The 15456-nt window shown below is 44.6% G+C and overlaps 1 protein-coding gene across 1 annotated transcript; it reads right to left on the bottom strand.

Moving 5' to 3' along the window:
* Window positions 1-212: 212 nt before the first annotated feature.
* On the bottom strand, window positions 213-15030 carry CDC37L1 (cell division cycle 37 like 1, HSP90 cochaperone). Its single transcript, XM_082205156.1, has 7 exons — window positions 14891-15030; window positions 9740-10018; window positions 8171-8261; window positions 7346-7461; window positions 3466-3588; window positions 2545-2709; window positions 213-832 (listed from the first exon to the last, which is right to left on the bottom strand). The coding sequence occupies exons 1-7, from the start codon at window positions 14963-14965 to the stop codon at window positions 749-751; spliced, it is 933 nt and encodes a 310-aa protein (XP_082061282.1). The 5' UTR covers window positions 14966-15030; the 3' UTR covers window positions 213-748.
* Between the last annotated feature and the right edge of the window lie 426 nt (window positions 15031-15456).

Genomic DNA, 15456 nt, shown 5'->3' with positions numbered 1-15456 from the left:
TTAGGTACAAAGGCAGCCAATTAGTATTGATTTGTCTTCTCCTCTCTCACTAATGGCTGATAGTTTTAGCCAGTTCTGTCAAGGAAAGAAGGTTTTTTTTCCATGAGTGTGTCTCTAGAAAATACTGTTTATAATTTCATTATAAGAAATTGTGGCCACTTACACATCAAGACATAAAAGTGGCAAAACAAAATATTAAAAGGTCTTTCCCCCAAAAAACAATCCCTGTAACAGAGTTAAAAGGCCAGTGCTTTTATCTGAGCCATTCAGATCTGCAAAGTTGATAGCAACCACTGATATATTGCTATTCATGATAAAATCAGATCTGAGCATCAACCATTACAAGCAACAGAATGCTTTACAGTGATTTTTAGTATCCTAAGGGAGATAAGGGTATTCCTAATAAGATTAAAGCAGATTCCTTCTAGAATCAATCAATTGTAAACATTGCAACTGTGCAGATTCTTTTTCAAACTCTGATTCCTAAAATTAAAAAGGCAAGGTTTAGTAGTAGCAGAAAAACATCCAGTTTCACATTCAGTAACACACAATAATCCCCCTCTCCTAAAAAACCCCCAAAAACATAGCAGCACATTTTCCAACAAAAAGACAAGTGTGTTTCTGGAATACCCTCTCTCCCAAAAACAAACACTCAAAATAAAGTGCAGTACCCATAAAAATAAGTCTAGGAAATTTGCCACATTCTTCTTTTTGTTAATAAGAAAACTTGGGCTCAGTCTTAGGAATACTATACTGTATCCATCATTTTAGGTTCGTCTTCGTCTCTGTGTACCACTGAGTTCAAACTGCAGCCCTGAAGTGAATCTGCATTCTGTAACCAAGAAGAGAACAAGAAACAAGTCAGCTGAAGACAGGAACTAGACACAAAACTCTGGTTTGAGTCGCAGAAAACTTCCTGCCTCCTAATCACCTGTAGGGTTGTGAACAGTTTATTTTGCAACATTCAACCGTAGTATAGTCGCCATCCAGTCTCATAGTATACCAGCAGTCTTCCCTGTTTTCGTCTTCTGAGCAATTACTAGCCACTGCCCAGAGGTAAGCCAGGAGCTTCGTGCAAGGCTACAAAACTGTTCTTTTGATGCAGAAATCAGAGCCGGCCTTACACCGATTAAGAAACATGGACAGGGTAAGAAGCAACAGCAAAGTCCAGGGAAGGCTGAGACTTACTGCATACATCTTCAAAGCAAGTAATCTGAGGAAATCCTCAAGAATCTGATGAGAGCCACTTCATCCAATAGTTTCATATTGGCTACTGGAATGTTTATGCGTGGGGCGATGGCTAACATGAACTGGGGGCTGAGTGGGGAGAGACAGATGGTGGCTGGAAAGTTAAAACTGAACTGAATCACTCCATGGACTGGAAAAATAGAAACAGGGGCATATGTGCTATAGGTCTTAGATCAGGATGACCCAAGTTCAAATCTCTGTTCAGACACAAAGTTCACTGGATGAGTCACTATCTCTCAGCTACATTTACCTGATGGGGAAGTTATGAGGATAAACGGGGGACGGGATGACCCTATGTACCATTCTGAGTGCAGAAAGTGCATACATATAATGAACCAGTAAGCTATGTAGTAAGTATTCATAACCTAGAAATGTCAGTCTGCTGAAGCCAGGAAGGACATCACCCCCAACTTGACTCCAAAGCATCTGTATTAAGGTAAAGGACCCCAGGATGGTTAAGTTCAGTCATAGGCGACTATGGGGTTGCGGCACTGATCTCGCTTTCAGGCCGAGGGAGCTGGCATTTGTCCACAGACAGCTTTCTGGGTCATGTGGCTAGAAAGACTAAACCACTTCTGGCACAATGGGACACTGTGAAGGAAACCAGAGCACACAGAAATGCCGTTTAACTTCCCACCACAGCAGTACCCATTTATCTACTTGCACTGGTGTGCTTTTGAATTGCCAGGTTGGCAGGAGCTGGGACAGAGCAACAGGAGCTCACTCTATCGCAGGGATTTGAACCGCTGACAAGCCCAAGAGGCTCAGTGGTTTAGACCGCAGCACCACCTGCGTCCGTATTAACCACAGACCAAAGCAGGAAAACTGAGTAGACGGGTTTTAAACAGCTGCACGGGGATTGACGGGTCTGGTTTCACATGGCTCATCCTACGGCCACAATTCCCAGAACAGACAGGTGGAAAACGAACCTTATTCTATGTTCCCATGCAATGAATGTGCAACACTGCTTGCCTGTGATTTGGGGACTAAACTTAATTCAGTACACCTCTGGGATGGTGCTATTTGAGTGCGAACGGCTGGAAGCAGTACTGTCCAGTCCAGTTATACACACTGGATACAAAAGTCTCTTCGCTTGAATAAGTGCTAGTTTTGCCATTTTCAGCCCACAGAAAAAAAATTCTAATATTTTAGGTATATTACCCCCTCTCCTCTCCCCCAAACCATTTTAAGGTAGGAAGAGGAAACAAACATTTTTCTAGCAAAGCGCTCAAAGGAAAGGATGACAAAAGTATCTTAGGCCAGCTACCCATTCACTATAAAAAAGTTAAGACTTGCCTGTGGAAAGGATGCAAGCCCTCCTATACAATTGAAATCAGGATAAAATGAAGGATTCTGAGTAGGATTAGCTTGAAAGTTCTGAGACTGTGAACAAAACCTCACTCTCGATTTGAATGCTTCAAGTTCATTTTTAAAAGCCTCCAAATAGCCTTCTTCTCCCGTCTGTCAAACAAACAACAAGCAATTAAATAGTTTTTTTCACCCTGTGCTGGGAAAAAAAATAATGCAACATACAGTGACATCTGCCTGCTTGCCCAAAGGGACTTCCAGTTTGTCCCTCTCCCCCACAGCCCCCTGCATGCCTCCCAAATCTGCCCCTAACCCTTAAAAGCAGATTTTGAGGGCGAATGTACGGAAGAGGAGGGGAAGGGAAAATCCCTTTGTAGGAGCAGGTGCTTGCTCATCCCCTAGGCTGGATCTGTGGTCAGGAAAGTTATAAATAAGCTTAATTATCAGACCAGAATAGGCATTTTAGCATCTAAAACGAACCTTCTGCTAGGGATCGAATGGATCCCTCAAAACTATTCAGCATGCTCCACCCTAAATAGAAAGCCCAACCTACCCAAAGACAATCAACCACACCAAACCTCTCTCACCACCAAGGAAATACAAGAAGTGAAGAGTAAGAGAACCCATACAACCCCGCTAAGTAGAATAATAGAAGCATAACCACCCAACCCCACCCCACCTGCCACTCTCTTCTCCCCTTCTCCTTCTTCCTAATTATTTAAACCAATTCATAAACCAAGGACTCAGACATTGACCACTAATATTTTGCAGATATTTCCCCACATTTATTGTGCTATTTTTGTGATATACGTACGACATGAGAAAACTTGATATACTTATTTCTATAACATTATTCTAGTTTATAAAACACAATTAAAAAAACACACGCACAAAGAAAGCCCAACTTACTTTAGCTCTTTGGAAAAATAGACGGAAACATCCTCGTGGATCCACGTTACAGCTTTTGGCCATTTCTATAATAAACTGCATTACCACTGCTTGGTGAGCTACTTGTTCCATCAGAGCGCCTTTCTGAAAATAAGGTGAAATCAATATGTAAGGAACCAACAACATATCCCCTTCATGGTTGTGTATGTGTGTGTGTGTAGCTATACACGGCTAGCTGTAATTAAGCTTAAGTTATAGCTAGGACTGGGCGATATCTGGTTTTCAACAGCGTTAATATATCACCAGCTGAACATCGCAATATACTGATACAGTACGTTGTCTGAAATAAGGATGGAGCCATGTAAAGGCATTGGCTGACTTCACGGGTTTTCCTGCATCGTGATTTTTGCCAGCGCCTGCTCTTGTGATTTGCTGCCTCTTGTCGGAGGCAGGGAAGAACTGAGCTGGCAAAATCAACAGGGGCTGCAGGAATCAAGAGAAAATGGCTTTGCAATTTCCCCCACATTGTGATTTTTACAAAGCACACACACACACACACACACACACACACGCACCATGATTTGCAATATATTCCCAGGCCAAAAATTATGAAACCAAATCATGATATGGATGTCCAACCAGTTTTGGACAATATATAGCAATATCTCCCAGCCCTAGTTATTGTGGATTATTGTTGCAAAGCTGAGACTCACGCATCGCACAACAAGCCTTTTGAGAGTCAGTTCTCAGAGATAGGGAGATTTCCAAGGGTCCATGGGGAGGAATGCAAGGTACCTACACAATTTAATCTCTTTGCAATTCATACTTTTACATATAGATAAAAATAAACCGTATCTGAAGCCATTAGCTCACAGCAGGTGTACAGCAGGTGTACAGGAAGATCTGCTATTAAAAACACACAGGGCAGGGATGGGGAACATGTGGCTCTTCAGCCTAATTCCCACCAGCCCCAGCCGGCATGGCCGATGGTCAGAGATGGCCATGAACTTCTAGAAAGCTGGTTTCCCCACCCTTAACGTGGGGTAAAGCAAAAACTTAATAGGCCCATAGGTAGATCAAACTTTTATCAAGTTGCAAAGTCTTAGGTTTGTAGACAGAAATGATTTGCTGTCCCATAATAGTTTGGTTGGTATTGTCTGAAGCCAAGCAAGTTTGGCATCTTAAACTGCTGGAGTAGATTACGCTGGGCAACAATTTTTTACTTTTTGAATGTTGTCTAGATTTCTACAACTGATTTAGGGTATTTTTGCACTGCTGAATCAGGAAATGGCATCCATTTCTCTCCATCAGGTCAGGTTTACTGTAAACTGAATGGTGGACATTGATAAAGGTAAGTACACATAAATTGCATGTTGCTTCACCATTTTTCAAACTTCAGGGCTTGAACTTTTGTTTCTTGGAACTCCTGGAATGCTCAGCGGCAGGGAGGTCTCTCTTCAGAGTCCAACAGTAGTCAGCCACCATGACTGCGTCCCAGCGACCCTGATACCTGGTCTCCATCTCTTTCATGTCCTGATGGAATCTCTCCCCCTGCTCGTCACTCATTGAACCCAGGTTCTCAGGAAACCGGTCCAGATGTGAAAATAGGTAGTGCATCTTGACGCTCATGTTGCAGCCCAGGTTTCTGAAAGCAGTCAGCATGTTGTTGACAAGTTCTGCGTAGTTTCTGGCCTTATTGTTGCCAAGAAAGTTCTTCACTACCAGAACAAATGCCTTCCACGCTTCCAGTTCCACTTCGTTCATTGAGTTTCTGAACTCTGGATCTCTGATGAGCTGACGGATCTGAGGACTGTCAAAGATGCCAGCTTTCAACTTCTCCATGGTCAATCCTGGAAAAGCCTGGCACAAGTAAGTGAAGCAGTCACCATCCTTGTCCAGAACCTTGGTGAACTGCTTGATTAAGCCGAGCTTGATGTGCAGCGGTGGGAAGAGTATTCTGTCTCTGTCCACCAGAGGGTCGTTGATGACGTTCCTTTCTTTGCAAGGCACCAATTCCTCCCGCACAGGCCAGTCCTTCGTGTAATGCTGAGCACGGTCCCTACTATCCCACATGCACAGAAAACATGGGTACTTGGTGAAGCCTGACTGTTGTCCCAACAAAAAGTTCACCATCTTCAGGTCAACACAAATAAACCACTTATGCTGATCATAACCAATTTTGTCCAGCACATACTTCACCGCTTCATAGTTCTCCTTCAGTGTAGTCGAGTGAGCCAGGGGTATAGAGGCAAACTGGTTGCCGTTGTGTAGCAGAACACATTTCAGTGATCACTTGCTGCTGTCAATGAACAGTCTCCAATCTTTGGGTTCGTACTGTGGCACTCCAAGCTTGAGCAGAAGCTGTGCAATATCTGCACAGTACACCAAGTCCTTCTCTTCCGAGAAAAAACGGAGGTACACTTGATGCCTGTTGCGGAAGAAGGTGATGCGAGCACTGTCAGAGAGGAGGTTTTCCCCCCTTCAATCTGGATGCCAACAGTTCGGCAGAGTCCTTTGACAAGCTGAGGTCGCGAACTAGATCATTCAACTCCTTTTGGGAAAATGGATGTGGAGCATCATCTTCAAGAACCACTTCTTCTTCATGTAATTCAACACTGGAGGCATCTTCGTCACTAATATCAGGAAGTTCTCCGAAGATAGGCACAGGAATTTCATCACAATGAGCTACAGGATGACGTGCTGATTGAAGATCAGGATTAACTTAGTTTTAATCCCCCAACTTTCTGCTTTGCCGCACCAATTTATGGAAGATTTCAAGGTTTTATGACTTCAAACTGATCCCTTTTTCGACATAATCACCCAGAACTATCAAACTTGAATACTTCTTGTCATTAAAATAATTATTTCCAATCAAAACAATTATTCAGCATGGCATTTTACTCCCACCAACTTCTTCTAAAATGCTCCACACAAGCGAACATGTGAACAAAAACGTAAAAAAAGACATGTGGCCATAGCTCAAAAACTTGACCTGATTGAGCAAAACCAATGTGATTTTTGGATTCAGTGCATCAGATTCATCCTAAATCAACTGAAAAAACGCAGACAACAAATTTGTTGTCGACCAGTGTTACCGAAGAACCATATGGAAGCCATTCAAATCACACTCTTCCAAAGAGCTCAGGGTGTGACAAACAAAGCAAATGAGACAAAAAGAACCAAATTTGCAAGTTAACAAAGACATTTTAAAGTAAAGGTGTGTCTATAGCACTGAGCTGAGTGAGAAAGCTAAACAAGCAGCTGCCTATTGGGGCTTTGTAGCACCAGGAACACTCTCCTCTCCAAGTAATAATAATAGTGCCCCCATGGCTGGCATTAATTTTAAAAGTACGATCTAACACAACTGAATGGGAGGTGAATCATCACCTTTTAAGAGCAGCAGCAAAGCAAAGGGTGGGTCAATGCCGTGAGGAGCTGCAGCTATCATGGTGCAATTTCAAAATGAAAAACTTCCTTGGCAGATGCTTGCTTGAGAAAGCCAGTTCACAGCTTGCAGGAGGACAATAATAAACCTAGCTGTGAGTTCAGAGCAAAAGACCTCCTTAAAAAAATGTACTTATTGTTTGTGAAATCTCAACACGTAGTTTATCTGAGACTATATCTTTCCCTCCACAGATTAATGAAAGAGAAGATATGTTTATTAGTGCAGGGATTGCGAGGTCATATTACACCTTCATTTTACCCTCTCCTGATTTCTTGATGGTTCAATCTAGCGGATAAGATGACATTAACATGCAGTGATAGGCTACCGGTCCTCACCAGAGCATTCTAGGTTTCAGAACAGTCTTGATGTCTAGAACCAGATGGAAGGATAAAATCAGAAACCGATCTATTTGTACACCTTTCTCCATTTCAAAGTAGAATGGCATGTAAATTATACCTGTTCAGCTTCTAGATGGAAGCACCATAAAAGGAGGTATTGAGCTGTTTCTTCGCAGACAAGGTATGGGTGCTCAGAGAGAAATCTCTGACTGTCAAGCCATCTGCTCAACATGCCTGGAAAAACAATGAGATGCAACCAAAATAGTTCTTTTTCAAATTAAAAAATGGTCTTATGTGACTTGAGCTCAAAGTTGTCTATAAAATCACCATAAAAGTTAGCCATGCTGTGCTCCCCCCCCAAAAAAACTATGAATTTAACAGTGGTCTGATTCCCATAGGGTTCAGCTCAGTCACCTAAGGATGGCACTAAAGGTAAAGGTAAAGGTACCCCTGCCCGTACGGGCCAGTCTTGCCAGACTCTAGGGTTGTGCGCTCATCTCACTCTATAGGCCGGGAGCCAGCGCTGTCCGCAGACACTTCCGGGTCACGTGGCCAGCGTGACAAGCTGCATCTGGCGAGCCAGCGCAGCACACGGAACGCCGTTTACCTTCCCGCTGGTAAGCGGTCCCTATTTATCTACTTGCACCCGGGGATGCTTTCGAACTGCTAGGTTGGCAGGCGCTGGGACCGAACAACGGGAGCGCACCCCGCCGCGTCGAACCGCCAACCATGCGATCGGCAAGTCCTAGGTGCTGAGGTTTTACCCACAGCGCCACCCGCGTCCCACTACTATGGCACTACTACCATATAAAATGCAAGCCCAAGAATCCTAAGGACTTAAAGCAAATTGCTTCACTTTCTAAAATGTGAATATACAGTGCTGGTGTGATGTTACAGCTCATGATAAACAGAGGCTAAGAAAAATAACCAAATATAAGCTTACCAAAATGCCTAATCTTCTGCTCATGTTTTTGCATGAATGATTTTGTTGCATCATCTTCCGTTTCTTTCCTTTTCATTTGATTAATAAAACTCTGGCAAACAGAATTTCAGTGTTGGTTAATTATCTACCCCATCACAATACTTAGCAAGAAATTATTACAACGCTGCAATTGTTCAGGAGTCACTTATCAGTGGAAGATGTCAAGAGTATCTGTTGCAGAAGACAGATCATTCCAGATCACAAACAGGTATGGTTTGCATGGCATGTTAAGGCAACCACCGGCTCCTCCACAATCCTCTTTGCTGCTAGCACCACATCAAGCTAAGTCAAGATTTGGCTTATCGTGTTATATGAACAAGGACTTGTGGTTAAGCGTGAGCTATAGCCAAGAATAAATCTAGGTTACAGGTCCTGATTCAGACAACACATTTAGCTTAGCTCAGCCCAGCCACAAGAAGACTTAATTTGCGTGTTGTGTGAATGCAGCCTTTAGCAGCTGATCAGCAGTTTCCCAAATAACTCAGTTCGAAGAAGAAACTATTTTGGAGGGCAGGTTGTGAGGAAAATCAGACCCTTTGCAAATTACTCCTAGTTCAGGTTGTGCATAATGTCTTTACAGCTTTTATTTCATAAGAGCTTGAATTTTAAAGACCTGGCACATGTGCTATTTAAAATTCCAGAGTGGCTTTCTCATTAACTCTTTGGTCTGAATTTGAATCATTCATTCGCCAGTTCAACCGTGCAAACCTAACCATGCCTACTCAGGAGTCCAATTGAATTCAATGGGGCTTACTCTCAGGTGGGTGGAGTCTGTATTAAGTCTGCCTACGAAAAGTCAATGGGAACACAGTAGTCTAAGCTTAGCTGACTTGTGAAACATACCCTGCTTCTCTGATATGAAATACATTGTTTGAAATCTGAATACCCACAGCAGCACTCTTCGAGATGATTTCTGGGATGCAGCAGAACAAGAACTTTTAGGAGCTCACTCCTATACAGTGGTACCTTGGGTTACATTCGCTTCAGGTTACATACTCCGCTAACCCAGAAATACCTCGGGTTAAGAACTTTGCTTCAGGATGAGAACAGAAATTGTGCTCCGGTGGCGCAGCGGCAGCAGGAGGTCCCATTAGCTAAAGTGGTGCTTCAGGTTAAGAACAGTTTCAGGTTAAGAACAGACCTCCGGAACGAATTTAGTACTTAACCCGAGGTACCACTGTACTGAGTTACATGTGCCTAAACCAACTGAAATTGCAGTACCGGAACGGGTTACTTCTGGGTTTTGGCGCTTGTGAATGCGCAGAAGCACAAAAGAAAGTCATGCGCATGTGCAGAATCGCGTCATGCGCCGGTGCAGACGCGGTGCTGCTAGTTGCGAATGTGCCTCCCACACGGATCACATTCGCAACCGGAGGTATGACTGCACGGGCAGAACTGTGGGCATTGGACAGCGTTCAGATACAGTACAGTAGTAACACGTGTTACCTAACTGCTTTAAAAGTGCTCTGCAGCTTCTATGCATCTTTTGTGGCTGTGTCTTGGTTTTAGGCAATCTGAATTGTTCCATACCTTATTAAATACCTCTTTACTAACAACATCTGTATTCCACAGCTCCTGTCTTTCCTTTTGCCTTAACACCTCCTCCTTCCGCCGCCATTCTTCCTCCCTCCATTTCAACTCTGCAGCTTCAGTCTGTGCTTTGGCATTTTCCTGGTCCATGGACTCGGAGTTGTGCAACGCTAAACTGCCAAGTTTCTGCTGGGCTTCTGCTAAATTCCATTTGCACTCCACAGAACTCTTTACAAATTCCTTTTGCTGCTGACAAGCCAATTCAATCCCGTCATAAATCTGTGTTAAGAAAAAAAACCTTTTGATTATTTGGGAGCGAAATGGACAGAATTTACACAGTCTGTAGAGTGTAGACGAATTAAGAGTATTTTTCAAATGCATGCTTGCCCAAGGGACTGTATACAAAATAGATACATAAAAGGAGTGCTTTGTATCTAAGCAAAGACCTAGAAAAATGTGCAACCTTGTGTCCTCATTCCCCACATATAAACACACAGGGTGGAATGTAACACTGGGCAAGTGGACTTCTGTTCAGTCAAGGATATTTCTCCTCCCAGACGCAACCCTCAAAATCTGCTCTGGAGAGCTATAGGGCAGGAAGAAAACAAAGCAGATTGTGAGGGCATGCAGAAGATAGCATGGAGGAGAAAATAATAATAATATTGAACACACTTAAGTCTTTTCTACTTGTGCAGGGACAAAATTGGATACAACCATCACAACTCACAGCAGGTCTCCATTGCAATTGTGCTTCTCAGGGGCTTAAAGCTACAACAAATGTATTTAATTACAAGGCTTTATGTTGTCTTTTCTTGCCTCTATGGTTTTATATTTTGATACATTTATCTTTAATTGTGAGGCAATCCAAGAGCCCTCAGAGCTGGTCAGTTCAGGAAATATGCCAGAAATAAAAATAAGAGGCAGCATGAGGCCGATACAGTGGTACCACGGGTTACAGACGCTTCAGGTTACAGACTCCGGTAACCCAGAAATAGTACCTTGGGTTAAGAACTTTGCTTCGGGATGAGAACAGAAATCATGCTCCGGCGGCACGGTGACAGCCGGAGGCCCCATTAGCTAAAGTGGTGCTTCAGGTTAAGAACAGTTTCAGGTTAAGAATGGACCTCCGGAACAAATTAAGTACTTAACCCGAGGTACCACTGTATTTGCTTTGACCCATTAAAAAGTTTTGGCAAAGCAAAGCTGACCAGGTTGACCTGCTCCACAAATGCAGGTCTATCCTCATTCCAGCGGTGAGATGACATTTACATTATTCCAAAATAAATATCACTCATTGGGTCTGGAATCACTATCATTAATAGCATTGAAACCTCAACATAAAAATGCACCAAAAATAGTGAGAAGACAGTTAAAGGATGCTATTAAAAACTTTGTGAATAAACCCTCAAAAGTTACTAAGCTTTTAAAAAGATAGCAGACTATACTTCTCCGCTGACTACATAGAAGAAGAAACCCGCCCCCTCCATAGGTTTCAGATGCAGATGATACCCAGCTCTACCTCTCTTTCAAATCAGAACCAGTGATGGCAGTGAAGGTCCTGTGCGAGTGTCTGGAGGTGGTTGGAGGATGGATGGCAGCTAATGGATTGAGGTTGAATCCTGACAAGACAGAAGTACTGTTCTTGGGGGACAGGGGGTGGGCTGATGTGGAGGACTCCCTGATCCTGAATGGGGTAACTGTGCCCTTGCAGGACCAGGTGTGCAGCCTGGGAGTCATTTTCGACTCACAGCTGTCCATGGAGGTGCAGGTCAATTCTGTATCAAGGGCAGCTGTCTACTAGCTACACCTGGTACGCAGGCTGAGACCCTACCTGCCCGCAGACTGTCTCGCCAGAGTGGTGCATGCTCTAGTTATCTCCCGCTTGGACTACTGCAGTGCGCTCTACGTGGGGCTACCGGAAACTACAACTAATCCAGAATGCGGCAGCTAGACTGGTGACTGGGGGTGGCCGCCGAGACCACATAACGACCTACATTGGCTCCCAGTACATTTCCAAGCACAATTCAAAGTGTTGGTGTTGACCTTTAATGCCCTAAACGGCATCGGCCGAGTATACCTGAAGGAGCGTCTTCACCCACATCGTTCTGCCCATATGCTGAGGTCCAGCGCCGAGGGCCCTCATTGCGAGACGCAAAGCTACAGGGAACCAGGCAGAGGGCCTTTTCGGTAGTGGCACCCGCCCTGTGGAACACCCTCCCATCAGATGTCAAAGAGATAAACAATTACCTGACATTCAGAAGACATCTGAAGGCAGCCCTGTTCAGGGAAGTTTTTAATGTGTGACATTTTAGTGTATTTTTGGTCTTTGTTGGAAGCACAAATTGACATCACGCGCATGCGCGTGGGCCAATTGGCTTCTTTGTTGGAAGCCACCCAGAGTGGTTGGGGAAACTGTGCCAGATGGGCAGGGTACAAATAATAAATTATTATTACTACTACCTCTTAACACATTAATAAACAAATGCTTTTTGCAAAGCAGACTGGTGGGTAGAGGCTTGGAGTGATCAATCTCTCCACTCTGACAGCCTGTTGGATTTCCATGCCAGTACTAAGTTGCCTGACAGGCTTAGGAGACAAGGGATTGCATAAAGGTGAATGGAACAGGATGAGAATGAAGTGGTGTAGGAGTAACAGGTCATTCCACCCTACCTCTGTTAGCCTGGTTTCCTTTGGTTTCCCTGCCAGAAGAAAGGAAGGTTTCATCCTTCACAACTGGCTGTACCAAAAGGTAACTAATCCATATTAAGTACTTCCAATTGCCCTATGAAACAAACAGTACCATCCAACAGAGTCCACTGAGTTCAATGGGGTTCCTGCCAGGTAAGTGTGAAATCCTAGGCATGCTTACTTAGGAATGCATTCAAAAAGAACACACAGAGGTTTATTTCTAAGCAAACATGCGTACGAAGCAGCTGCATGGCTTCAGCCCTTAGTGGTTACTTGATGTAGGTCTCAGTGAATACAGCAGGTAGGCCAATTGGCCCAGAGATGGAAAGAAGATAAAGTTCCTACCAGAGAAGAATGGCAGATGAAGTTGATGTACCATGCTGGAATGGCTAAAATGACCGGAAGAATCAGAAAGACTGAAATTTTAATAAGGAATGGGGGAAATTTATAACTTATCTTAAAGACCACTGTAAACAGTTAAAAATCAGGGGTTGGCAAACTTTTTCATCAGGGGGCTGGTCCACTGTCCCTTAGATCTTGTGGGAGGCCAGACTACATTTTGAAAATAAATATGAACTTCCTATGCTCCACAAATAACCCAGAGATGCATTTTAAATAAAAGCACACATTCTACTCATGTAAAAACACCAGGCAGGCCCCACAAATAACCCAGAGATGCATTTTAAATAAAAGGACACATTCTACTAATGTAAAAACACGCTGATTCCTGGACCGTCTGCAGGCTGGATTTAGAACCAGATCCCATTTTGCCACCTCTGTTCTGGCAAAATAAAGGAGGGCATTTTTTCGCCCATCTGGCGCTGAAGCGACTTTGAAGCAACCCATTACAATCTATTACAGCCTAACAGGATGCAATTTCTCTCTCCCCCCCCTCTCTTATGCACACAACCATGGATTTGTAACTCTGCCTGTGCTTGGCAGCCCAGAGCTTAAAATACACAACCTTTCACACACATGCATTGGGAGAGGACCCCAAACTTAGCACAGAAAGAGAGAGGAGACCTGAAACACAGGACAAAGCTCTCCAGGACATGGCACTTTCACAATTAAATGCGGCACAATAATAATAATAATCCTGTAGATAATTTTTTTATTACTGTCAGAGACCAGCTTATAAAACACACTTGGGGGTACAATCCCAGAAGGAAAGCAAACATTTAAAACAATGTACAACAATAAATTTAAAATTTATAAATGCGATAAGCACATAGACACTTAAAACTTTAAGATAAGCTACCACCGAGAGATGATCCAGAGTCACCCATGGAACCGAGTTTGGGGATTTTCTTAACGAACTAGTTTGGGTTGGGGGATGGTCTCCGCCTACAGATCTGTACACAGAATATGGCGATTAAATGGGTCGTCTTATGATCTTTGCCTAACAGGCAAAGGTCACATTTTTGCTTTTCCGGGAGGTCAGCGAGCCTCACCAGCAGGGGATCAATGGTCTCACTATGTGCCTCTTCATAAAAGGGACATCTAAAGAACAAGTGCTCTGGGCTTCCTATATCCCCCAATGAACAGGCGCAAAGTCTCTGAGCATATGGGACTTTTTAAAAGGATCCTTCCAGGACCAGAGAGGGCAGAGCCGAGCTTCTAATCATAGCTGTCAACGTTTCCCCTTTTTAAAGAGAAATTTCCTTATTCTGAATAGGATTCCTCGCAAGAAAAGGGAAAACTTGACAGCTATGCTTCTAATTAAAAAGCAGAGACATCACCTTGCCAACAAAGGTCCGTAGAGTTAATGCCATGGTTTTCCCAGTAGTGATGTATGGAAGTGAGAGCTGGACCATAAAGAAGGCTGATCGCCGAAGAACTAATGCTTTTGAATTATGGTGCTGGAGGAGACTCTTGAGAATCCCATGGACTGCAAGAAGATCAAACCTATCAATTCTGAAGGAAATCAGCCCTGAGTGCTCACTGGAAGGACAGATTCTGAAGCTGAGGCTCCAATACTTTGGCCACCTCATGAGAAGAGAAGACTCCCTGGAAAAAACCCTGATGTTGGGAAAGACTGAGGGCACAAGGAGAAGGGGACGACAGAGGACAAGATGGTTGGACAGTGTTCTCGAAGCTACCAGCATGAGTTTGACCAAACTGCGGGAGGCAGTGGAAGACAGGAGTGCCTGGCATGCTCTGGTCCATGGGGTCACGAAGAGTCGGACACGATTAACAACAGCATGCTTCTAATAACTCTGTATTATCCTCAGACTCCAGGGGGCCCCAGGGAGACGGCCAAAGTGACGAAGTCGGGGGGGGGGGATAAGGAGAGATCAGCAGCCAGGCCAGGCCCGCCAAGGCGCCTCGAGCGACGCCACCGACCAAGGGAGGGGAAGGAACCGGACCCCCCGCTGCCCCGTTCCTGCGAGCGCCCCTCTCGGAGAAGGGGAGCAAGTCCTTCCAAGGAGCCTCTCGGCGTCTCTGCCGGAGGAGCGGCTGTACCTGAGTGCCTGGCCGGGGAAGGTCTTCCTGCTGCCCCGCGCGCAGGTCCCGGGAGCGCGGCAGCCACAGAGCCATCCCTGCCCCGTCTCAGCCTGGATTTCCGGCTTCTACTACAAGGTCCCGCCGGAAGTTCCTGCGGGAGGCACTTCCGGCAACAACGCCGCGTCGCCGGCTTATGAGCTTACCGCGCCGCTGCCTCGTCCCGCCCCCTCTCCACGGTTGCGTCACGTGAAGGGGACAAAGCTGTCCGGGCGGTTGCTAGGAGACAGGGAGGGAAGCCTCGCGCTTGCGCGGTGGGCTGAGCCGGAGGCGCCGGCTCCTCTGGGCAGCTCAGGCAGCGTCTGCCGTTGCTATTGCGTCTTACTATTATTATTATTACAATTACATAGGTTCATAGAGTGAGAAGGGTCCACGAGGGTTATCTAGTCCAACCCCACGCAATGCAGGAATTTTTCACCCAACGTGGGACTCGAACCCACAAACCTGAGATGCAGTGTCTCATGCTTCCACTGACAGAGCTATTCAGCAGCCCATTAACAACTTATTATTATTATTACCAGTGCTTT

Source organism: Podarcis vaucheri (genome assembly GCF_965113315.1).
Source record: "Podarcis vaucheri genome assembly, chromosome: 17".
NCBI lineage: Eukaryota > Metazoa > Chordata > Lepidosauria > Squamata > Lacertidae > Podarcis > Podarcis vaucheri.
Note: the sequence above shows the minus strand (reverse complement) of the source record. Positions and strands in the feature narration are given on the sequence as shown.

Coding starts and splice junctions, on each gene's coding strand:
- CDC37L1 (XM_082205156.1), bottom strand. CDS start 14,965: ATGGCTCTGTGGCTGCCGCGCTCCCGGGACCTGCGCGCGGGGCAGCAG. Junction 3,589..7,345: donor TCCATCTAGAAGCTGAACAG/GTATAATTTACA, acceptor CCTTATTTTCAG/AAAGGCGCTCTGATGGAACA. Junction 833..2,544: donor GGCTTGCATCCTTTCCACAG/GCAAGTCTTAAC, acceptor TCTTGGTTACAG/AATGCAGATTCACTTCAGGG.